A 21,974-nucleotide genomic window follows, 5' to 3' on the forward strand; every position below is an offset into this window, starting at 1 on the left:
ATTATTCAATCAGGTTATAATAACTACTCTGGGGGGAAAAAAAAATGTAGCAGGGAAGGGAAAAGGTCCTAAGGGTAGGGATGGGGTGGAATTTTGAAGATGGTCACACTACAGGTATGACATATGAATAAAATCCTGCAGGAGCTGAGGGAGACCATGCAAATATCTCAGGGAAGAGACGTCTAGGCAGAGGCAACAGCAGGTGCAAAGGTCCTGAGGTGGGATGGTACCTATTGAATTTGAGAAAGGAGGCATGTCTTCACATCACACACCCTTGTCCAGATCCTTCATCCAACTTCCTTCAGCCAGCTGGGGACACAGCCCTTGAGCTGGCCACTAGAGGCCACTCTCTCTGTGGTTTCCAGGGTCACTATACTCATTCTGCCTGTGAGATCACGATTGGCTTTCGCTGAGCCCTAACTGTGCCTCAAATGCCAAGCTAAGCGCTTTAGAGAGATGAATTCAGCTGTCTTCCAAACGTTCCTGAGTTAGATACATTGAAAACATTTACTGCAGTTTTATTGAGTATAAGTGACACACAGCAAACCACACACTTTTCACGTGTACAATCCGTTGAGCTGGAAGCAATCACCATAATCAAGATATTAAGACTAAACAAATCCTAGTTCTTTTTCTTAATCCCTCCCTCCCACGTCTCCCCACCCAACCCCCAGGCAACCACTATAGATGAGGTTGCATTTTCTAGAGTTTAAATAGAAACATAAAGTACATACTTTTAAATTTTTTGGTCTGGCGTCTTTCCCTCAGTAAAATTAGGAAGACTCATTTGTGTTGTATTTTCGAGCCCCTTTTTGCTCCTGGGGAAACTGAAGCACTTAGAGATCTGGCTTGAAGGGGGATTTTGGGTGAGTGGGTATCACACACAGATTGGGCCCCTGGTGGAGGCGGGTCCTGGGTGAGCAGCTCTCGGAGGAGCGCTCTGATCCCTCGGGGGACGCAGGCAGGTGCCGACGGCATAAGGGACCCCGCCTCGGGGGCGGGGGGTGGTCAGTCCCTCAGCGCCTGGAGGGGGCGGGGCCGGGGCCCGGCAGGGGCGGGGTCGAAGCCGGGGGCGGGGCGGGACCGGGGCGGGGCGACCCGGCTCTGGGGCCTCCGATAAGTACCTGCAGGGGCTCGGTCGCGCCTGGGCGCTGCGATAAGGCGGGCGGCGGTGGGGGTCGCGTGGCGCTGCCGGGAGGCTCCGCGTCAGGAGTCCCCAGAGCCGCCACCGGGGACCGGGGCCGGGGACCCAGGCTGGGGGCCGGGCCGGGGCGGGGCGTCCGGCCGTGTCACGCCCGCCTCCCTCCCGGAGCCAGGGCCGCTAAAATGGCGACGGCGGCGGCGGTGACAGCGTCCCGCGCCGGGCCCGGGGGCCTGGTCGCCGCACCGGGGCCGCACTAGCAGTTTCCTGGGCGTCCGCGTCCCGGCCGCGTCCTGGCCCCTGGGGCGCTCGCGCGCGGCCCCCGGGGCCCTCGGTCCGCCCGCCCGGCGCGCCCATGAACTCCGTGTCGCCGGCCGCCGCTCAGTACCGGAGCGGGAGTCCGGAGGACGCGCGCCGCCCGGAGGGCCGCAGGCCGCGGGGACCCCGAGCCCCGGACCCCAACGGCCTGGGGCCCTCCGGAGCTAGCAGCCCCGCTCTTGCATCGGCTGGGACCGGCCCCGGAGAGCCGGACGAAGTGGACAAGTTTAAGGCGAAGTTCCTGACCGCTTGGAACAACGTCAAGTACGGTGAGGAGGGGGCGGGGCCCGGGGCTTCGATTCTGACGTGGGAGCGAGCTGAAGTTCTGGCGGGCAGGGCTAGGATCTCGGTGGGAGTCAAGGAGAGCCAGGACCCTGCCCTTGCCAAGTATTCCACCCTTTGTTCCCCTCCTGTGAGTCACCTGTGGGTCGTCTCCCGCCCTGCCCAGCCCAGGGCGGGCCGCTGGCTGGCAGGTCCAAAGGGGAATGTGTTTTCAAGTTTCAGTCGACTCCTCAGTGTGACCTAGGACAACCTTTTTTTTTGTTTCCCTGTGCCTCCATTTTCCTCCTCTGTAAAATGGGTACAATAATCAGACCCGCTTTGATTCGTCCTGAAATTAATGATAGACATGCATGTGGCTTCCCAGATGCCACAGTTGGTAAAGAATCTGCCTGCCAGTGCAGGAGACTTAAGGGACTTTGGTTTGCTCCCTCGGTGGGGAAGATCCCCTGGAGGAGGAACTGGACAATCCACTTAAGTGTTCTTGCCTGGAGAATCCCACGGACAGAGGACCCTGGCGGCTTACAGTCCAAGGGGTGGTATAGAGTTGTACATGACTGAGCATGCACAAGCAGCACATGTGGCTGTTATAGGGGCCCCGCCTCCATCTGAGAGGAATGTAGCACAGATTCCCCAAGAGCCTCCCCTGAGATAAGAACTAGGAGAGTCCCCGTCTCACACATGGGGGCATGCAAGCGCTGTTGCTGTCTGTTAGGGTACCTGTCTGCCAAGCAAGTTCTTCATCTTGCTGGGGGCTGCCCTGTGCCTCCCCAGGTTGGGCAGTCAAAAGCCGGACCAGCTTTAGCAAGATCTCCAACGTCCATCTCTGTGGCCGCCGCTACCGCTTCGAGGGCGAGGGTGAGCTGGTGGCCCCTGACTAGGGTTGGAGGAGGCCCCAAAGGGGTGTTTCTGGTGGTAGCTAAGAAGCCTGCTCTTGCAGGTGACATCCAGCGTTTCCAGCGGGACTTTGTATCCCGCCTATGGCTCACATACCGCCGCGACTTCCCACCCCTCGCGGGAGGCAGCCTGACCTCAGACTGTGGCTGGGGGTGCATGTTACGAAGTGGGCAGATGATGCTGGCTCAGGGCCTTCTGCTTCATTTCCTGCCCAGAGGTGAGCGGTGGTGGAGGGGGAAGGGCACAGAAGGAGTAGAGCGCCAACCCCAGGTCAAAAGTGTTAGAATGGTTTGTAAACCAAGAATTTCAAGTCCTGTTAGAATTGTGTGTAAAGTTAAGTTTGGGGGTGGAGTGAGAGTTGTTTATAAAATAAGTTTAAGGGGGGTCTTCTCTGGTGGCTCAGACGGTAAAGAATCCACCTGCAATGTGGGAGATGTGGATTCTATCCTGGGTTGGGAAGATCCCCTGGAGAAGGGAATGGCTATCCACTCCAGTATTCTTGCCTGGAGAATTCTGGCAAGAGGAGCCTGGCAGGCCCCAGTCTATGGGGTCGCAAAGAGCTGGAGATGACTTAGCGACTTTCACTCACTCCTGGTGGCCCAGTGGTTAAGACTCTGTGCTTCCGTTGCAGGGGGCTAGGTTCAATCCCTGGTCAGGGAACTAAGCTCCCGCATGGCGTCAGTACATCCAAAATGTAAAAATTAATAGCAAGTTTAAGGAATGTGAAAAGTGTAGTTAAACATGAGGTTTCTAATGGAGCATTAGTGTTGTGTGTGAATCATGGGAACTGCCCCAACCCCCCATACCACTGCCATTTGACAATTTGCTGCATCCCTACCAGACTGGACGTGGTCCCAGGGCGCAGGCCTGGGCCCCCCTGAGCCTTCGGGGTTGGGCTCTCCCAACCGGTACCGCGGGCCTGCCCGGTGGATCCCTCCGCGCTGGGCCCAGGCCCCTGAGCTGGAGCAGGAGCGCCGGCACCGGCAGATTGTGTCCTGGTTCGCTGACCATCCCCGGGCCCCCTTCGGCCTACACCGGCTGGTGGAGCTGGGGCAGGGCTCAGGCAAGAAGGCAGGCGACTGGTATGGGCCATCTCTGGTGGCACACATACTCAGGTGAGGGCCGTGGCAGGGGACGCGGGAGCCTCTGGGTCCCCTCCGGGGAACTCAGGCCTCTCCTCCATCCCCAGGAAAGCTGTGGAGAGCTGCTCAGAGGTCACCCGCCTGGTGGTATACGTCTCCCAGGACTGCACAGGTAAGGGGCTGAGGGCTGAGGTCACGGGGTTCTCGCCCTGCGCCAGTCACTGCCTCAGTCACCTCTTATCACCCACTTTCCTCAGAGGCTGAGACAAGTTATGCAGCAGAGGGACCCTTGGAAAGGACTGGAGGCCCACATTGGGCGGTGAGGGCGCTGCTCAGAATCCCTTCATTCTCTGTGGAATCAGGAGAGGAGACCTCAGGGGCTTCTTTGAGTAATAGAATAAAGGACAGAAGGAATTCCTCTCTCGGGTCCAACTCACTCTTTTTAAAAAAGAATGATTGTTTATTTTTGGCTGCACTGGGTCATTGTTGCTGCGGTGGGCTTTTCTCTCCTTGGGGTGAGCAGGGGCTACTCTCTTTGACTCTCTAGTTGCACATGGGCTTCCCATTGCTGTTGCTTCTCTTGTTGCGGAGCACAGGCTCCAGGCACTCAAGATTCCATAGCTGTGACGCAAGAGCTTAGTTACCCCTCGGCATGTGGAATCTGCCCAGGCCAGGGATCAAACCCATGTCCCCTGCATTGGCAGGCAGATTCTTAACCACAGGACCGCCAGGGAAGTTCCCAACTCACTTATGCTTTGTAAACAGTGCTAATGCATACAAAAGTCAGGTCTCCTCTACTTCACGGGGTTTTCCTGAGGATTAAGTGAGTCAGTGATAAACATAACTCTTAGGGGCTTCCCTGCTGGCTCAGTGTGCTAAAGAACCCACCTGCCAATGCAGGAGAGATGGGTTTGATCCCTGATCCAGGAAGATCCCACATGCCACAGAGCACCTAAGCCCATGCGCCACAACTACTGAGCCTGTGCTCAAGAGCCATAACTATTGAGCCTAAGGGTCACAGCTACTGAAGCCCTCACTCTAGAGCCTGTGCTCCACAAAGAAGCCGCTGGCTGTGAGAAACCGGTGCACCACAACTAGAGAGTAGCCGCTGCTCTCTGCAGGTAGAGAAAAGCCAGAGCAGCAACAAAGACCCAGCACAACCAAAAATATGTAAGATTTTTAAATTAAAAATAGTAACTTTTAGAGCAGAGCTTCTCCTATGGTAAGTATTCACTGAATGTTACCTTTCTTTGTTATTGAGTGAGTGAAAGTCTCTCAGTTGTGTCTGACTCTTTGTGATGTGACCCCATAGACTATACAGTCCATGGAATTCCCCAGACCAGAATACTGGAGTGGGTAGCCTTTCCCTTCTCCAAGGGATCTTCCCAACCCAGGGATCAAATCCAGGTCTCCTGCATTGCGGGTGGATTCTTTACCAGCTGAGCCACAAGAGAAGCCTAAGAATACTGGAGTGGGTAGCCTGTCCCCTCTCCAGCGGATCTTCCCAACCCAGGAATTGAACTGGGGTCTCCTGCATTGCAGGTGGATTCTTTACCAACTGAGCTATCAGGGAAGCGCCCCCTCATTGTTATTATGCCCTCGCAATCAGTTTAGCTTCATGGATTGGTATCAAGGAATCTACAGACCCTATACAGTTTATGAAAAAATACAGGCATTTAGGGCAAGGTGTAATTTTTCACAGAGAGCCTCTTAGTCTGTTAGAGCTGGTATAATGAAAGTACTGTAGGCCAGGGAATTCCCTGGTGGTCCAGTGGTTAGGACTCGGTGCTTTCACTGCTGGGACCTGGTTTTGATCCCTGGTTAGGGAACTCCGACCCCACAAGCTACACAGCATAGCCAACAAAACAAAACAAGCACCCACAGGCTGGGTGGCTTGTAAACAAGGTGTTTATTTCTCATAATTCTGGAGGCTGTGAAGTCCAGGATCAAGGCACTGGCTGTTTTGGTGTCTGTTGGAGGCCTACTTCCTGGTTTGTTTCACTGTATCTTCAGGCAGCAAAATGGGCAAGCATGCTCTCTGGGGTCGCTTTTACCGGGGCAGTGATGTCACTCATGACCTCATCACCTCCCATTTCCTCATTCCATCACTTGGGGGAGGGGGTTAGAATTTCAACATCTGAAATGGGGGAGGGGGGGCTTCCCAGGTGGCGCTAATGGTAAAGAACCCGCCTGCCAGTGCAGGAGATGTTTAACAGACGCGGGTTCCATCCCTGTATCAGGAAGATCCCCTGGAGGAGGACATGGCAACCCATTCCAGTATTCTTGCCTGGAGAATCCCATGAACAGAGGAGCCTGGCAGGCCGCAGTCCATGGGTTTGCACAGAGTTGGACATGACTGAGGCATTCAGACCGTTGCAGCTCTTGTCTCCAGGAAAGACTGAATGTCCTTTTCTGGGAGTCAGGAGGGGGTTACATAGCCACGAGGAGATGACAGGAAAGCAGAGACCAGCGGATGGAACTTGAGGGACACACAGGGCCTTTCCGCTGACTGACTGGTGCTCCCATTTCCATCTCAGCAAACCCGGGTGCCGAGTCGGGGAAGACTAGTCAGGCCCGGGATTGGGCAGGCACTCTGGACTGTGGGGAAGGCTCTTCACCTCCCTCCTGGCTTTACACTCTTTGTCATAATCTCAGGATCTTAGTCGCCCTCTCTGTGAAATGGAAGTGTCCATACCTGCCTGGCGTGCCTGGGATTGTCTGAGGGAGTTTGGGGCGGGGGGTGGCAAATGCTGAAAAGCTTTTCTGCCAGGAACAGGAGTGTCATCCGGGGAGGTTGCGAGGTTGGGCCCCTAAGGATGGAGGTTTGTACAGTGAGACTTGAAGGGCGGGCGAGAACGTGACCTGCTGCCTTGTCTTTGCAGTATACAAGGCGGACGTGGCACGCCTGGTGGCCCGGCCAGACCCTACGGCTGAATGGAAGTCCGTGGTCATCCTGGTTCCAGTGCGGCTTGGTGGAGAAACTCTCAACCCCGTGTACGTGCCCTGCGTGAAGGTAGGTTCTGCCAGGCTCCCCCGTGCCTCCCCCACCGCCCCCCTCACTGGAGCCCTGCAGACATTTTCAGCTTGGGTTAGGGGTTTATGCTTCCCTTGTCTCTTCATTGGATCATCTAGTAGTTATGAAGCACCTATTATGTGCCAAAACCCCTCTCAGCTGCTGGGGACTCAGGTGAACAGGCAACAGTTGATGCCGTCTGGGAGCTGACATTCTAGTGGGGGAGTAGCAGGCAGTAGGTGTGGAAGCAAGTTGACGGCTGTGGCGTTGCAACTCGTACTGTAAAGGAACCAAAACTAACATGATGAAGGGCAGGTGGGGGTGGCTGGCCAGCCTCGGAAAGCCCCTCTCTAGCCAGAAGCAAATGAGAAGCCAGGGGAGTAGTCGTCCAGGCAAAAGGAACAGCAAGGCTGGAAAGACCCCGGTGTGTTTACACCCAGAGCAAAGGCCAGCGATCTCCCCACAGCCCACAAGGCCCTCTACTATCTGCCCACACTCACTCTCCACCTCACTTCACTCTGCTTCAGCCGCACAGGCCTCTTTTCTGCTCTCAGAAGACACCTGCCTCGGGGTCTTTGCACCTGCCATTCCCACCACTTGGAGTGCTCTTTCCCAAGACGAATTCTGAATTCCCTTAACTGTTTGCTGATACATCATCTCTCAGTGAAGTCTTTCCTGACTCTCCCTGCTTAACACTGCAAAGCCTTCTTCCCTCCTTTTATTCTTCTCCAGAGAGCTACCACCTTCTGACACATGACAGAACTTACTCCTCTTGTTCTTCGTTCTCCCACACTAGAACATAAGCTCCATGGGGACAGGGATTTGTCTATCTTGGTCACTGCCACCCCCCAGGGCCCAGCACAGGCTTGGGTTTGCACACATTGGGCCTCTGTCGGTTTTTTTTTTTGGAATGATTTTATTTATCTATTTTTGGCTGTGCTGGGTCTTTGTCGCTGAACAGGCTTTTCTCTAGTTGCGGCGAGCCAGGGCTACTCTTTGTTGGGGTGTGCAGGTTTGTTATTGCAATGGCTTTTCGTTGGGGAGCACAGGCTCCAGGGCATGGGCTTCAGCAGGTGCAGCTCCCAGGCTCTAGAGCACAGGCTCAGTAGTTGTGGCGTGTGGGCTTAGTTGCTCCGTGGCATGGGGGAGAGGGGGTGTCTTCCTCGAGCAGGGATCCAGCCTGTCTCCTGCATTGGCAGGCGGGCTCTTTACCACTGAGCCACCAGGGAAGAAGCCCTGGGGCTTTATGAGGCATCAGGGTGCCTGACAGCACCTGTCCTGGGTCCTCACTCCACCCCCTTTCCTTCCGGCAGGAGCTCCTCCGTTCAGAGCTGTGCCTGGGCATCATGGGGGGCAAGCCCCGCCACTCGCTGTACTTCATCGGCTACCAGGGTAGGCCCACACCACACTGCTCCACATCCCCCCACACGCCCTTTCCACCTCCACCCCCTCCCTCACACGTCCTCCCTGCAGATGACTTCCTGCTCTACCTGGACCCACACTACTGCCAGCCCACTGTAGATGTCAGCCAGGCCGACTTCCCCCTGGAGGTGAGTGAGATGGGATCCCCGGGGGGGGGGGGTTGGAGGTGTGTGGAGGGAACCCCCTCAGCCTCCCTCATCTATCCACCCCAGTCCTTCCACTGCACCTCACCCCGCAAGATGGCCTTTGCCAAGATGGACCCGAGCTGTACCGTGGGCTTCTATGCTGGAGACAGAAAGGAGTTTGAAACACTCTGCTCAGAGCTGACCAGGGTGAGCCGGGTGTGTTAGGGGGTGGGGGGCAAGGGCAGGGCTACAGCTGAAGACAACAGAGGCCATGAGGCCAGCAGACCTGACCATGTTGTCAGGATGATTATCCTGCAGGAGCCCTACAGGGTTTTTCAGCTTGGGTTAGGTCTGATTAGAAAGCCCAGCTCTGATGAGAGCAAAAAGCGTCATGAAATGAAAAATTTAAGGGAACACCTGGTCCCCAGAGGCTGAGGTCGTAGGACCTGCCTTGTCCTTTGGTTCTGTTGTTCTCAGGGATTTACCCTTACGGTGGTAAGGAATGACCACCAGCTTCTCTGGGTGTGCACACATCCTCAGTCATCGGACTCTTTGCAATCCTGTGGACTGTAGCCCGCCAGGCTCCTCTGTATGAGATTTCCCAGGCAAGAATACTGGAGAGGATTGCAATTTCCTTCTCCAGGGGATCTTCCCAACCCAGGGAACCTGGGATTCTTTATTGCTGAGCCACCAGGGGAGCTGCCCCTCACCCTACCCCCACTATCCAGTTCAGTGGAAAGAGCCCCATGTTCTTAGCAGAGAAGGAAGATCCCAGGGCTGTGGTTCATTGGTTGCACAAGGTCATATGCTCATTACTGAGCCAATCACTGTAGCCAGAGCACAGAAGGTGCTGATTGGCTGGTCTGCATCACTACCCTGGAGGGATGGGAGTTGAGTTCAGGAAGTACCTGATAAATATGGCTGCTAAAATAATTTTATCTACTTGGGTAATTATCATGGCTTTGGGACTGAGCTGCTCTCTCTCCTCCCCACAGGTCCTCAGCTCCTCCTCAGCCACAGAACGATACCCCATGTTCACCCTGGTCGACGGCCACGCTCAGGACCACAGCCTGGATGACCTCTACTCCCCACCCTCCCAGCAGACACTGCGGCTCCCTCGCAGTGGCCGGCTCCTCAAGGCTAAGCGCCCAAGCTCTGAGGACTTTGTGTTTTTATAAAGGGAGGGGATAAGGGAGAAGACACAACCCTATTTATTTTTTAATTTATGTCATGTTAGGTGTGGGAGCTTCAACTCCCCCCTGACAAGTGCAGCTGAGAGAGACCAGTCCAGGAAGCCTCCGGGCTGGGGCCGTTCAGCCAGGAACAGAGCCCGCACACCTGCCTCCCACCAACTGGGCCCTCCTCATGGGGCAGGGAGGGAGGCCCCCGGGCACCCACTCAGGGCCTGACTCCGTACTGTAGTTTGCACTGGACCGTCCATGCCCCTCACCGGTCACAAAGCCCCTATCCTGCCAAGAGCTGGTGGGAGGGAGGAGGGGCCGTGGCTGCTGGGGGCTAATAAAGCCGTTTGACTTGACTGTGGCTACTGTTGGGCCCAGCATTTGAGTGTGTCTTGAGGGGAGGTTCCCCGTCATCTGGGGAAGCTTGTTGAGTAGGCCTCAGCTTCCACATCTCTAAGATGGGAAGACTCCCTGGCCTACAGGTAGATGTGGGGGGCCATACAGTCAATAAGAAGGGGAAAGGGCCCCTGCAGGCTCCCTCGAGCTCAGTGACTGCCCTTGGGCCCCTGCTGCTTCCTCCGTTGTCGGCCCAGCTGCCGGAAGTGCAGCCGTTTGGGGTTGAGGCCAAAGGCCTGCAGTCTCTGGCGGCTGAACTCACGTCCCCCGAGTGTCACTGTGGGGCCCAGGAGACGTGCCTTCTTGCCCCTCTTCCGCCTCTGGGAGGCCAGCTTCTCCGTGGGTGTCACAGGGTCTGCCTCTTCCTGTGCTGGGGTGCTCTCGGGCTGGGACTGCTTGCCACAGGCCCCATCAAGTGCCACCAGCTGTCCCGATGGGCCAGCTCTGTCTCTCTGTGGCTTCCCTGTGGCTTCCGTGGGCATCTCTGCCCTGGAGGAAGAAAAGTCATGGATCAGCCCAGGCCGGTCACGATTAGGTTCCTCCCCGAGCCTGCCCCGTTTTTATAGATGAGGAAAGGGGCAGCTCAGAGAAGTGGCCAGAACAATTTGGGGGCCTGCCTGCACTCAAACATGGGTCTGATACCACACTGGGATTTTTCTACTCTGAAACCGGAGTGAGTGATTGATGCTCTTGATCACTGAGCCTGTGCCTACACTAAGCTCTTCACACAAACTAACTCATTTTAGCTTTATATCAACTCTGTGAGCACTCCTGATTTACAGATCAGGAAATAACAGGCACAGTAACAGTAACAAGAGCTAACAGCTATCCAGCATTTATTGTTTTAAGCACTTTACCTGAATTGATTTACTTAATCTTCAAAAAAAAGAAAAACCCAGCAAGAAGTGAGCCATCTGTATCTCCATTTTGCAAATGAGGAAACAGGCCCAGAGAGGGAAAATGACTTGCCCAATGTCATACAGCTATGGCCCAGCCAAGACCTGATGCCCAGGTATTGGAAGGGAAACCCTACCCCCAAGGTCATGTGACAAACAGCTGACAAAGCATGACTCAAACCCTGGGCCTGGTAGGGCTCAGAAGCCCATCCCTCCACCAGCCATACTCACTCCTCTGGGCAGAGTGACTTGAAGATCTGCTGCTTTTTCCATATGTTCCGGGCCTTCTGGCTGTACGCCCTCTTGTCCTGCAGTTCCTCCTGCTCCGACCTGCAGGCCCCAAGTGGACACATCTGTCACTGGGTGACCTGGGTGGGGTTCGTGCTTGCCTGCCAGCCTGCTTGCCCCTCCTCCTGGGGTACCCGGCCCAGCCCCACTCCCTCACCTGTACATGCAGGTCTTCTTCAGGGAGCACCACCGATTCAGCTCCTTGTCGTCGGCAGCGAGGATCTGCAAGGGAAGGGAGGGTGGGGTCCTGCTTGGAGCCCCGGGGGGCCCTGACTCTCAGCCTTAGTCACCTCATGGGTCAAAGCAAGGTAATGCTAGTTCCACCAAGCAGCAGTGTCATGATGGTGAGAAAGAGCTGATTTCTGCAGAGGCCAATGGAAGATTTTTTGTTGAGGGCATCAGATGGAAAAACTGAGGCCCAGAGAAGGGGATCCTTACCCCAAGTCACATGGCCAGGAAATGGCTAATGTCAGATTACAATCTGGGCCCTGACTGGTACACTGTGGTCCCAGCAGACTCAAACCAGGGGAGGGGTCTCCATGCCAATGACCAGCTTTGTTAATACAGATGAGACCCAGGTTCCCAACCTTACGACCTTAGTCTCCTCACTTATGAGTTGGGCACCCCACCTCAGAACCTACTAGAAGGTTGTCAGGATGATGAAGCGAATACAAATGGTCTAAACTCAATCATCATTGGCTATCTTTACAGTCAAGCATCCATAGCCATCATGGCTAGGGCACAATAACATTCAAAGCACATTTGTTTCACATCCACAGTCATAAGGTGGGGCTGTTATAAGGCCCATTTTACAGATGGGGAAACCAAGTTACAGAGCCTTAAGTCACGCGTCCAAGGTTATACAGCTGTTGAGTGGCCCGGTCAAGATTTCAACAGGTGCCAAGGCTTAATGGCCACGCTGCTGCCAATATACAGAATTAAAACTGATATTTACTGGGGCTTCCTGTGGGCAGAGCACTGTTTGAGCCCCTGCCTCACAGAAAACCTTTGTGGCAGGCAATATTACTAGTATTGTTATTAGCACTGTTGGTTCTATTGTTTTGGAGATTCACAACATGGCCAGTTCTGGGCGTCCCCGCTTGCTTCTGGGGTACCCTGGGGTCCCACCTCCTCAGTGCTAAGTCCAAAGTCGCAGGGTACCACCGTGCGGTACTTGAAGCGACAGGGCAGGTCATCAATGATGTCCTCGTAGTCCAGCCGGTAATACTCGTCCAGGTACTCCTCGAATGTCTTGTCCCCTGAGTGGGGACAGAGCCAGGCTGTTGGGACATGCGGGGCCCTAGGGAGCCCCTGCCCACCCACGGGCACCTGCCTGGGCCTCACCGGGGTCAAACACAGGTTTCTCCTGTCCCACGGCCGCAGCGAAGGGCGACTTTCGCTTCTTCTTGCCCAACGGAGGGGCCTCTCGCTGCTTCTTCCGGGGCTGGCTGGGGTCATAGTCGGCGTCCATCTGCCGGGACACACAGGTCAGGCCTGCCGGGGGACCCTCTGAGGCGCCCCCCCGGTTCCCATGCCCAGGGCACCTACATTGAAGTCAGGGTCCTCGCAGTGCGGCTCCTGGTGGCTCCAAGTTCCACCTTGCTCCGGCCCAGCCCACGTGTCCCAGTTCCAGTCGTCTGGTTCAGGCCAGACAGGCAGGGGTGAAAAGGGGATCAGTAGGCCAAGCACCCCACCCCCAGCCCGGTACCCCAAGTGACCTCACCTTCCAGCCCTTCTTCTTCCTCAAACTGCGGCTTCTCCTCCTCCATGGCGCCATAGTACTCGTCCCCGAAGCACTTCTACAGGGTCGGGGCCGGGAGGGTCAGCAGGGCCTATTCCCCGCCAGACACTGGTGCTCCTGCACCTTCTGTGGCTCCCCAGCACCGCCCCCCAGGACCCAGCTCCTGATGTGGGGAGAACCACTCATAGAACCTGTGTGTCTATGTCCCTCCACACCCCCTTCTTAGCTCATCTTGCCCCATCGACCCTCCCGCTCTCTGCCCCTGTTCCACTGGCTAGTAAAGGCAAATATTGCTAACTGTGCCACCTACAAACACCTACTACATGCCCAACACTGGGCTGTGTCTCACTGCATTCTCACAAGCACCCCAAAAAACAGAAACTACTAACACAGAACCTGAAGCTCAGGATTAAGAAGCTCCTAGAAAGTGAAGGCTTACCTTCAACTACACAGTACCTACCCACTCCACTTTTCACCTGGCCCGTCTACTCATCCTTACTTTCCCTTCCATGAACCCCCAGGCTGAGTCTGGGTCCACTCCGTGGTGCCCGGGGTCCCCACTGCGGCTCCCATCCAGGTCTCATTGCCTGCTTCCATGGTCTGAACGTGTTCCCCCTCCCAATACAACAATCAACACTAATGGCTCAGTAAATGAATTTAAAGAAAATTCAGCGACCCACATTTCCCTGAGCATTTACCAAGTTAATTAGCATTTAGTATTTCTCATGGGCCTGAGGTAAATGCTGCAGTTTGGACCCACTTTACAGACAAGAGACACAGGATTAGAGAGGTCAAGTCACTTCTCTGAGCCAGAAAGGGACTGCTCACTCCCGAGCCACACTCAGCTGCACTCGGGCTGGGGCTCTGGGGTCACACCTGCATGAGCTGGTCGTGCCGGGCAGGGTCGAAGTCATCCTCTAGGTCTTGCTCTTCAAAGCCCAGCGTCGCGTTGCCTGTGACCTGGCGCAGCCTCTCCAGCTTGGCCAGGATCTCCTTCCTCTTCAGGTTCTTCAGCTGCTTGAGCTCCTCCCGCTTCCTCGCTTTCTCCTGCAGGCGGCACGTCAGGGGGAGAGGCCGGGTGTCAGCAACCCTCCTAAACCCTGCAGGTGGACATCCCCCCAAAGGCCGCCCTGAAAGCCACTCACCCTCTTCTTCCGCTCCCGTGTCTCCTCCCTCTTCTCCTTCCTGCGCTCGTCCTTCCGGCGCACGGAGGAGGCGATGCTCCGAGGGTAGGTCTTGACCTGTGGGCACCAGAGATGATTCTGGGTTCCTTCCCTGGCCTGGGACCCTCCGGCCAGGGTCTCCCCGGCCCCCGGCCCCCGACTCCCAGCCCGGCCCCCGACTCCCAGCCCGGCCACCCACCGAGGCCGAGTCTGGCTCCTCAAAGCGGAAGTTGTACTTGAGCTCAAAGTCCTCCTGCTTCTTCAGAAACAGTTCCCCCTCGTCTGAGGAGTCGTCCACAGCTAGCTGGACCGGGGGACCAGGGACCCTGAGGGATGAGATGGGGCGGGGCTAGGGGGTCAGCAGAGCTCCTGCAAGCCTAGGTACCAGCGTGTTCACGTGTTTAATCCTCACAAGAACCCTCTCCTAGGGAGCCACTGTTACCCCATTTTACCGATGGGGAAACCGAGGCATGGAAATCCAGGAGCAGGGCCCGCTGGCTCCAGAGCCCACATTCTGGGTCTCTTCCTCAAGAAAGGCCAATTCTGGGGACTTCTGGTGGTCCAGTGGTTAAGACCTGCGCTTCCAGTACAGGGGGCCCAGGTTCAACCCCTGGTTGGGGAACTAAGATCCTCCATACCATGTGGTGTAGCCAAAAAAAAAGGCTAACTCAGCTGCTGTTGTTCAATCACTAAGTTGTGTCTGATTCTTTGCGACCTCACGGTCACAAAGCCAGGCTCCTCTGTCATCCACTATCTCCTGGAATTTGCTCAAACTCATGTCCATTGAGTTAGTAATGTCATTCAACCATCTCATCCTCTGCTGTTCCTTTCTCCTCCTGCCTTCAATCTTTCCCAGCATCAGGGTCTTTTCCAATGAGTCGGCTCTTCAATCAGGTGGCCAAAGTATTGGAGCTTCACCTTTAGCATCAGTCCTTCCAACGGTTCAGGGTTAATTTCCTTTAGGATTGATTGGTTTGATCTCCTTGCAGTCCAAGAGACTCTCAAGTCTTCTCCAGCACCCCAGGGGATCTTCCCGACCCAAGGATCAAACCCATGTCTCCTACATTGGCAGGCGGATTCTTTACCACTGAGCCACCAGGGAAGCCCCTAACTCCGTTACTAACCGTGTGATAAAGTAAACACCCAGTGCCTTTTCCTTTCTGGCCAGTGCAGTCTCTAGGCCCCTGGGGGACAGAGGCACTCACCTTTCCTCCTCCTCCTCCTCTTCCTCCTCCCCTTCTTCCTCATAGCGTTTGTTGAGGATGTAATCTCGCAGGAAGCGCTCCCCCTCGTCCAGCTCCGGGTTGTTCCAGAATTCCCTGAGATGAGTCTAGAGGTGAAGGGTGTGTGATAAGACCCAGGTCAGGGACTCAGGGTCAGCGAAGCAGCGGGGTAGGGGCGTGGATGGTGGGCACCCAGTGGGTGTAAGTGACTGCAGCTTCACAGCCAGTCTATGAAGTAAGTGGGATAATGCCTGTGTTATAGAAGCTGAGGCCCAGAGATGTGGGGCCCCATCCTCAGAGGATGTGCTCCTGGGGACTCCTCTGGGGGTTCAGTGGTTAAGACTCCGCACTTCCACTGAAGGGGGCACGGGTTCAATCCCTGGTTGGGGAACTTAAGATCCCAAAGGCCACATGGTGCAAGGGGAAAAAAGAAAAGGAACAGATTATGTGCTCCCGGCTGGCCACTTAAGGGTCAGTTTCCAGGAAAAGGCTGGATGCAGGCAGACCGGGAAGTTAAGGAGTCAGTACCAAGGGATGGGACTCACCAGTTCTTTCAGGGTGTCGGGGTTCTGAATCTCCTTCTGCCCCTTCAGCCACTCAATGTAGTCGGCATCCTCCCGGGCCTGAGGGGTGGCCAGCGATGAGCATCTGCAGGACACCCCGGTGCCCCCTCTCTGCCACCCCCCCCCATCCCCCGGGACCCAGCACCCACCTTCTCCTCTTTGCTTTTAGCACGTTTCTGCAGCAACCCGGAGCCACCTTCCTCGGCACTGTCTTCATCCTCACTGTCCTCCACAAATGCCCGGAAGCTGCCCAAGCAAGAAAACAAGCTTCAGGATGGGTGCGCTGGCCCTGCCCGCTGCCCCAAAGATAAGCCCTATCTACTAATAAGCCCTGAGCTCCTCCTGACCAGCCCAGAGCGGTGCTGTGACATACAGCCCATGATCAACCCCATTTCACAGATACAGAAACTGAGGCCCAGAGACAGCAAATGACAGGCCCAAGGGCACACAAGTGCCCATTAAGTGGGCACATTAAGTGACAGAGCTGGATTTGAACCAGGCCTGCCAACCTCAGAGCCTCAACTCTTTTCTATTTGGCTGCTCAACCGGCTCCAGGTCTCACCTTTCCTTCAGCTGCTTCTGTTCTTCCACATAACTCTTTGACGAGGTCTGCTGCAGAGAGAGTGACAGGGGCCTCAGACCCAGCCATGGGCCCCTCAGCCCCCCATTCCTCCCACCCAGCCTCCATCCCACACACCTGGAGTCTCTGATCGGAGGTTTCCCCATCTGAATTCTCCTCATCGACATATTTGCTGGGCAAAGAAGGATGAAGGTTTCAGAACAGACTTCCCCTGGCCTGTCTGTCACCGTGGGGTGGGAGGCTCTTAAGAGCAACAGCTGGGGCCTCCCTGGTGGCTCAGTGGTAAAGAATCCGCCTTCCAATGCAGCAGGAGACACAGGTTCGATCCCTGATCCAGGAAGATCCCACATGCCTTGGAGCAACTGAGCCCTTATGCCACAATTATTGAGCACATGCTCTAGAGCCCAGGAGCCACAACCACATGTTGAAACTATTGAAGCCCAGATGCCCTAGAGCCTGTGCTCCACAAGAAGAGAAGCCACTGCAATAAGCCCCCACACCACAACTAGAGAGTAGCCCCTGCTTGCTGTAACTAAAGAAAATCCCTCGCAGCAATGAAGATCCAGCACAGCCAAAGATAAATAAATAAATAAAAATTATTAAAAGAGACAAAAATTCAAAAAGAGAGCAACAGCTGGGGGGGCGGGGGCACTGGGATGCAGGCAGGTCACCAAGCCACCTGCTCTCTGAGGTTCTCCCAACTCTGGTGAGTCACTGGCTTCTTCCCACGCCTGCCCCTAAGTCCCCCACGTGTCCACCTGCCCTGGGAAGGTAGAAACAGAGGAGTCAGGCTGTCTCCTCACCCTCCTTTCTCCAGGATAACCTTCCTCTCGTAGTCCTTCAGGTACATGGGCTGCACCTTCTTTCTCTTCTCAGCTGCCGGCTCCTCTTCGCTGTCTGAGGACGATGCTGCAGGGCCACCACAAGACACCTGTCATCACCCACACCCACAACCCCCTTCCTCCCCCAGGCAGAGAATAACTGTGCTGGGCCAGAGTCAGATGGAGGTTTCAAATCCCCGAGCCACCAGTTCCCAGCTATCAAACAGGCATCACACTTGCTACTACCTGGTAATAGCTGGTGGTGATCACTCAGTGAGTAATTCACACTCAGAACAGTGCCAGACACACAGCCATTATTAGTGACAACAGGTCATAACCCTGGACACTCTTAGCTGATTAGTAATCAGTTTTTTTTTTTTTTTTGGCTGGGCTGCGTGGCATGTGGGATCTTAGCTGCCCCACCAGGGATGGACGTGCAGAGTCTTAACCTCTGGACGACTAAGGAAGTCCCTCTGCTAATCAAGTCTGACTTGTAGGTAAAATAAAAGTGAAAGTGCTGGTCGCTCAGTTATGTCTCACTCTTTGCACCCTATGGACTATAGCTTGCCAGGCTCCTCTGTCCATGGGATTTCCCAGGCAAGAATACTGGAGTGGGTAGCCGTTCCCTTCTCCGGGAGATTTTCCTGACCCAAGGACTGAACCCAGGTCTTCTGCATTGCAGGCAGACTCTAGTAAAGAGTCTGAGCGACCACGGAAAGATCCATTAAATAGCCACAACAGCTTCTAAGGCAATGAGGACCCAGGGTTTCATGAGAAGCAGCCCCAGACCTGTTTGCTGATAGAAGGTGGCATCTTTCTGATAAATGCGGGGGTCCTTCTTCTTCAACAAGGAGAGAGTTCTGTAAAAGTCACGCTCTTGCTGGGGGTCAAATTCCTAGAGCAGAAAAAGGGGGTGGGGACAGACTTCAGAAGGGGGCTGTGATGGGGGCAGTAAGCAACAGGGGCAGGAAGGCTGAGAAGGTGTGGGAATTAGGGTGCAGGGAGGGGTACAGGTTAGAAGAAGGGAGAATCCAGCTGGGTAGAGGCAGGTGGGGGGAGGGCTGGAGGGCTGGATATGAGTGGGAGGGGGTCAAATGGGTGGGAGAGGGGACCCCGTGGGGGTGGACCACACATGAGCAGAGAATAGGAAGCAAAAAAAGGTAGCAGGCAAGGGGGTGGTGGTACTTCCCGGAATCAATAAGGGACAGATGATACAGGGACAGGTGGGCAGAGAAGGCATATGAAGAACAGAGTGGGAAAGCTGGATGGCTCAGTGAGTCTAGGAAGATCAGGGCTGGTGTGGGGAAAAGCTGGATGCTCCACGTGGCAGAGGGATGCCCCATTTGGGGGACAGAGGCAGACAGGGAGAAATGGTTAGACTGTCAGGGATGAAGGCGCGATGGGGTTGGACGTTAGCTGCCCCCTGTAAGTCCGGGCCAGGATGCGACAGGGCCCTTGGACACCTCCCGCAACTCCGGGACGGAGGCGGAGAAGCTCACCACGCGCTCGTCGCTGGAATCAGACTCGGAGCTGGAGTCGCTGCCGCTGTGCTGGTCCCCGTAACGATCTTTCACTGTGGGACAAAGATGCGAGCCCCCCACCCAAGTGAGCCTGGGGGACCAGATCAAGCCCCACCTGCGGACCGCCCAACACGCGCCGGCGCCCCACGCGCATGCGTCCCGCACTCACGCCGCTGCAGCTCCTCTCGCTCACGGTAGCGGCCGTACCGCGCCGCGAACGCCGCGTTCACCCGCAGGGGCGACGACCCGCGCGGTTCCGGCATGGCTGCTCTCCGACCCACTGCGCACGCGTCAGGAAAGCACCGCCTCCCAGCGGGCGGGGCTACGCAGAGTTTCCTTTAAATAGGGGCGGAGCTCCCTGGGCCCTTCCGGGATCCCTTGCCCTGGGACTGCAGTCCCCGCCCACGAGCCGCGCCTCTGCGGGCAAGGCTGCAGCCACCGCCCATCCCACTCCCCCACCCTCGGGGCTCCCGGCACCCAGCTGACATCTGGGGGCCCTTTCTCCACTCGCGGTTTCCTGCCTCCCTTCCGTTCCGACAGCGTAAACCGCTGCCCCACCCAGCTCACTCACCCCTGGCGCCCTGGGAATTACCACTCTCTCCCCTCCTCCAAAGCATCCACGATCCGCGACCCCCGGGGCCCATCCCCATAAACATCCTGGACACGCGACTCTCCATCGCGGCCTCAAAAATGACAAGCCACCCGCGCTGTGGTCATGCACAAGTCTTAATTTAATGGGTAAAAACATTAAATTACACACACAACAATATTTTCCATAAAGCTTAATAAATAGACTTCTTTTTTAAACGCTGTACAAGGGACTGGAAATGAAGCTTTCAACAAAATATGAATGAACTCATACTCCCCTTTTATCGATTTGGAACACTCCCCCCTCCCCCATGCCGGAAAGCAGTGTGCACACTTGAGGTCTCTCTCTGTAAGCCGGCCAAGGTCGACAGGTTCCAAGAGCCATGGAAGAGATGACCTCACTCGAGGGTTGGGGTTTTAAACGCTCTGCCCTTGGGACTCTAGGCGTGTAGGAAACTGAACCGTTTAGGTGGCTGTTGCCTGTAGGAGCCCTTCTCTGCCCAACACACCGAAAGGGGTGAGAAAAAAAAAAAAACGAGAAATGCACGTCAAACACACACACCCCAGAAATCAACACCAACAAGCCACAAACCGGTGCCCCTCGGCAGCGGGCAGGAGGAGCCAAGGGAGAAAGTGTTTCTTCCCTCTTCTGACACAGAACTCAGTTGGGTCCTGCTGCCGGAGTGGGTGGCCCCAGGTCACAGAGGTGCCACCGTGTGCCGCTGCAGTATGTCCATGAGCTCTTGGGCCCCTCGCCCCCGTGCCAGCTCTAGGGGTGTGAGCCCCCTGGCGTCCCTGTGATGGAGATCAGACTCGGCAGCCAGGAAGCTGACCACAGGGGTGTGGCCCTCGCTCACTGCCAGGTGGATGGGGAGCGCCCCTGTGCCATCGGGTGCGTTGACATCAGCACCGTGCTCCACCAGAACTTTTAGGGTGTCGAGGAATCCAGTGCGGGCTGCATCGTGGGCCGGAGTGGTGCCTGAGGCGTCCTGGACATTGGGGCTGGCGCCTTGCTTCAGGAGTTCCAGGGCAATGGTGGGACTGCCAAACATCATGACCTGGTGGGGGGATGGGGGGGTAGAGAAGGGTCAGGGAGTCTCCAAAGGAGGAAGTCCAGGGAAACGGGTGACTGGAGAGAGAGGTCATTCAGGAGTTGACAATGCCAGATATAAGGTTCTCAAGAGAAGGAGAAACTCGAGGGAACATCAACTTCCAGGCAGCTGTTGAGACCCCAGAGAACAAGATCTCCTGGGAATAAGGACCTTCAAAAAAGTGGTCACCCCCCGCTTGGCTATAGCCCCCATGGAAAATTTCAAGGAACCTAAGACCATCCCCCAAGGAACCAGAGACACTTCTCCCCACAGATGGGAAATCATCAGGAAATATGAACCCCACCAGGAAACAGACCTCAGAGAACAGTCCCCTCCAGGAAAAGGAGATGGCCAGGGAATTTAAAACCCCTTCTCCAAGGAATTTCCCCCTCCATAGTAGGGATCTTCTCTGATGAAATGGGATTCCTCTTTTGTAAATGTCCCCAAGGGAACAGGGGCTCCCATGTAATCTGTGACTATTCCCTTATTGGTATCCCCCCTCCCATAGGCCAATATGAAAACCCCGCAGGAATAGATTCTCCCCCACAAGAAACTGGATACCTCTCAGAGAACCCCCAGAAAATGGGTACACCTTGGAAACAGGAATCCTTCCTTCCTACGGTCGGATCGTCCATAGATGCTCCAAGACATTGGAGCCGCCCTCATGAAACTAGGATCCAAAGAAGCTGAACTCTCACTCAGGGAATAAGAACTTCTCCAGGGAAACTGAATCCATCGCAATCAGAGAACAAGGAATCCTCCAAAGATGGAAAGCTCTCCCCTCCCCCAACCTAACCCCATCCACCACCCACCTAAGAAAGGGGACATCAGGGAGCCAAGTCAGCCCAGAGATGCAGGAACAGACCTCAGTCGGCTACCAACGGGAACAAGGAGAGAAGAGGGAAGGGGTCTGCGGGCCGGCCCGGGCTCACCTGCAGCGCCGTCTTGCCAAAGCGATTCAGAACGTCTGGGTGCACCAGCTCGCGGTGCAGAAGGCGGCGCACCTCCTGCACGTCTCCTCGGGCCGCCGCCCCGCTCAGCCGGTCGCCGGCGTGGACCTCTTCCAGCAGCATGTCGACCCTGGCGGCCTGTGAAGCCCCCCGCCCCACCCCGCGGCGGTCAGTGCGGGGGAGCACACGGCGCTGGCCCAGACAGCCCCCCCGCAGCGTCCCCGGCCTGCAACGAGGCTCCGGGTCGGATTCTCCTGTACGGGTCTCCGGCGCGACCCCCGCCCTCCCGGCCGGCTCCTCCCCCTGTCACCCGGTGGGTAGAGAGGGACTGAGAGCCCGGGCCCAACCCTCCGCTAGCCCGCAGGGCCCTGCCCGGCGCCCGCCCCTTGGGGGCCGGGTCTCCCCCCAACTCACCCTCCCTCCTCCTCGACGGGCGGGGTCTGTTCTGAGCCAGCGTCTCCGCCGCTGTGGAGCAGGCCGCTAGGGGGCGGAGCCAGAGCTCTCGCGGCCCCGCCCCCAAACGCCGCTGATTTGTTTTCTTATGAACTTGCTACGTTGTAGCCCAGCCGAGTTGCCCGGCTCCCGACCCTGTAGTGCTCCGCCCTCCTGGCCAGCGCAGCCAATGGCCACGCGTCGCCAGGGAGGCTTTGGGCGCCGGCGTGGGCGGGCCCGCTCCTGATTGGACGAACTGCGGCG

At 56.2% G+C, this 21,974-nt stretch overlaps 3 protein-coding genes across 4 annotated transcripts; 1 reads left to right on the plus strand and 2 right to left on the minus strand.

Annotated features, from left to right (window-relative positions):
- The first annotated feature begins 1,115 nt into the window (after nt 1-1,115).
- Nucleotides 1,116-9,814, plus strand: ATG4D (autophagy related 4D cysteine peptidase). Its single transcript, XM_065917773.1, has 10 exons — nt 1,116-1,728; nt 2,513-2,596; nt 2,679-2,852; nt 3,477-3,750; nt 3,825-3,889; nt 6,600-6,730; nt 8,044-8,122; nt 8,204-8,280; nt 8,365-8,484; nt 9,273-9,814. The coding sequence occupies exons 1-10, from the start codon at nt 1,497-1,499 to the stop codon at nt 9,453-9,455; spliced, it is 1,419 nt and encodes a 472-aa protein (XP_065773845.1). The 5' UTR covers nt 1,116-1,496; the 3' UTR covers nt 9,456-9,814.
- KRI1 (KRI1 homolog) lies at nt 9,809-18,937 on the minus strand. 2 transcript variants are annotated; one of them, XM_065917771.1, is made up of 19 exons: nt 18,819-18,937; nt 18,629-18,702; nt 17,919-18,024; nt 17,112-17,217; nt 16,426-16,480; nt 16,291-16,337; nt 15,878-15,974; nt 15,711-15,788; nt 15,148-15,272; nt 14,142-14,268; nt 13,925-14,020; nt 13,656-13,826; nt 12,762-12,837; nt 12,587-12,675; nt 12,383-12,509; nt 12,167-12,297; nt 11,196-11,260; nt 10,982-11,080; nt 9,809-10,343 (listed from the first exon to the last, which is right to left on the minus strand). In XM_065917771.1, the coding sequence occupies exons 1-19, from the start codon at nt 18,910-18,912 to the stop codon at nt 10,004-10,006; spliced, it is 2,103 nt and encodes a 700-aa protein (XP_065773843.1). In that variant the 5' UTR covers nt 18,913-18,937; the 3' UTR covers nt 9,809-10,003. The 2 variants fall into 2 exon arrangements, with proteins under 2 accessions (XP_065773843.1, XP_065773842.1); XM_065917770.1 differs by having other exon boundaries at nt 16,291-16,340.
- Nucleotides 18,938-19,357: 420 nt separating this feature from the next.
- CDKN2D (cyclin dependent kinase inhibitor 2D) lies at nt 19,358-21,728 on the minus strand. Its single transcript, XM_065932689.1, has 3 exons — nt 21,693-21,728; nt 21,261-21,416; nt 19,358-20,295 (listed from the first exon to the last, which is right to left on the minus strand). The coding sequence occupies exons 2-3, from the start codon at nt 21,399-21,401 to the stop codon at nt 19,936-19,938; spliced, it is 501 nt and encodes a 166-aa protein (XP_065788761.1). The 5' UTR covers nt 21,402-21,416; nt 21,693-21,728; the 3' UTR covers nt 19,358-19,935.
- Between the last annotated feature and the right edge of the window lie 246 nt (nt 21,729-21,974).

The sequence above is a fragment of the Muntiacus reevesi genome, chromosome 1 (genome assembly GCF_963930625.1).
Source record: "Muntiacus reevesi chromosome 1, mMunRee1.1, whole genome shotgun sequence".
Classification (NCBI taxonomy): Eukaryota; Metazoa; Chordata; class Mammalia; order Artiodactyla; family Cervidae; genus Muntiacus; species Muntiacus reevesi.

Coding starts and splice junctions, on each gene's coding strand:
- ATG4D (XM_065917773.1), top strand. CDS start 1,497: ATGAACTCCGTGTCGCCGGCCGCCGCTCAGTACCGGAGCGGGAGTCCG. Junction 6,731..8,043: donor TGTACGTGCCCTGCGTGAAG/GTAGGTTCTGCC, acceptor TCCTTCCGGCAG/GAGCTCCTCCGTTCAGAGCT. Junction 8,281..8,364: donor AGGCCGACTTCCCCCTGGAG/GTGAGTGAGATG, acceptor TATCCACCCCAG/TCCTTCCACTGCACCTCACC.
- KRI1 (XM_065917770.1), bottom strand. CDS start 18,912: ATGCCGGAACCGCGCGGGTCGTCGCCCCTGCGGGTGAACGCGGCGTTC. Junction 12,676..12,761: donor GGAAGAAGAAGGGCTGGAAG/GTGAGGTCACTT, acceptor GGCCTGAACCAG/ACGACTGGAACTGGGACACG. Junction 11,261..12,166: donor TTGGACTTAGCACTGAGGAG/GTGGGACCCCAG, acceptor CTTCCCTTGCAG/ATCCTCGCTGCCGACGACAA.
- CDKN2D (XM_065932689.1), bottom strand. CDS start 21,401: ATGCTGCTGGAAGAGGTCCACGCCGGCGACCGGCTGAGCGGGGCGGCG. Junction 20,296..21,260: donor TTGGCAAGACGGCGCTGCAG/GTGAGCCCGGGC, acceptor TCCCCCCACCAG/GTCATGATGTTTGGCAGTCC.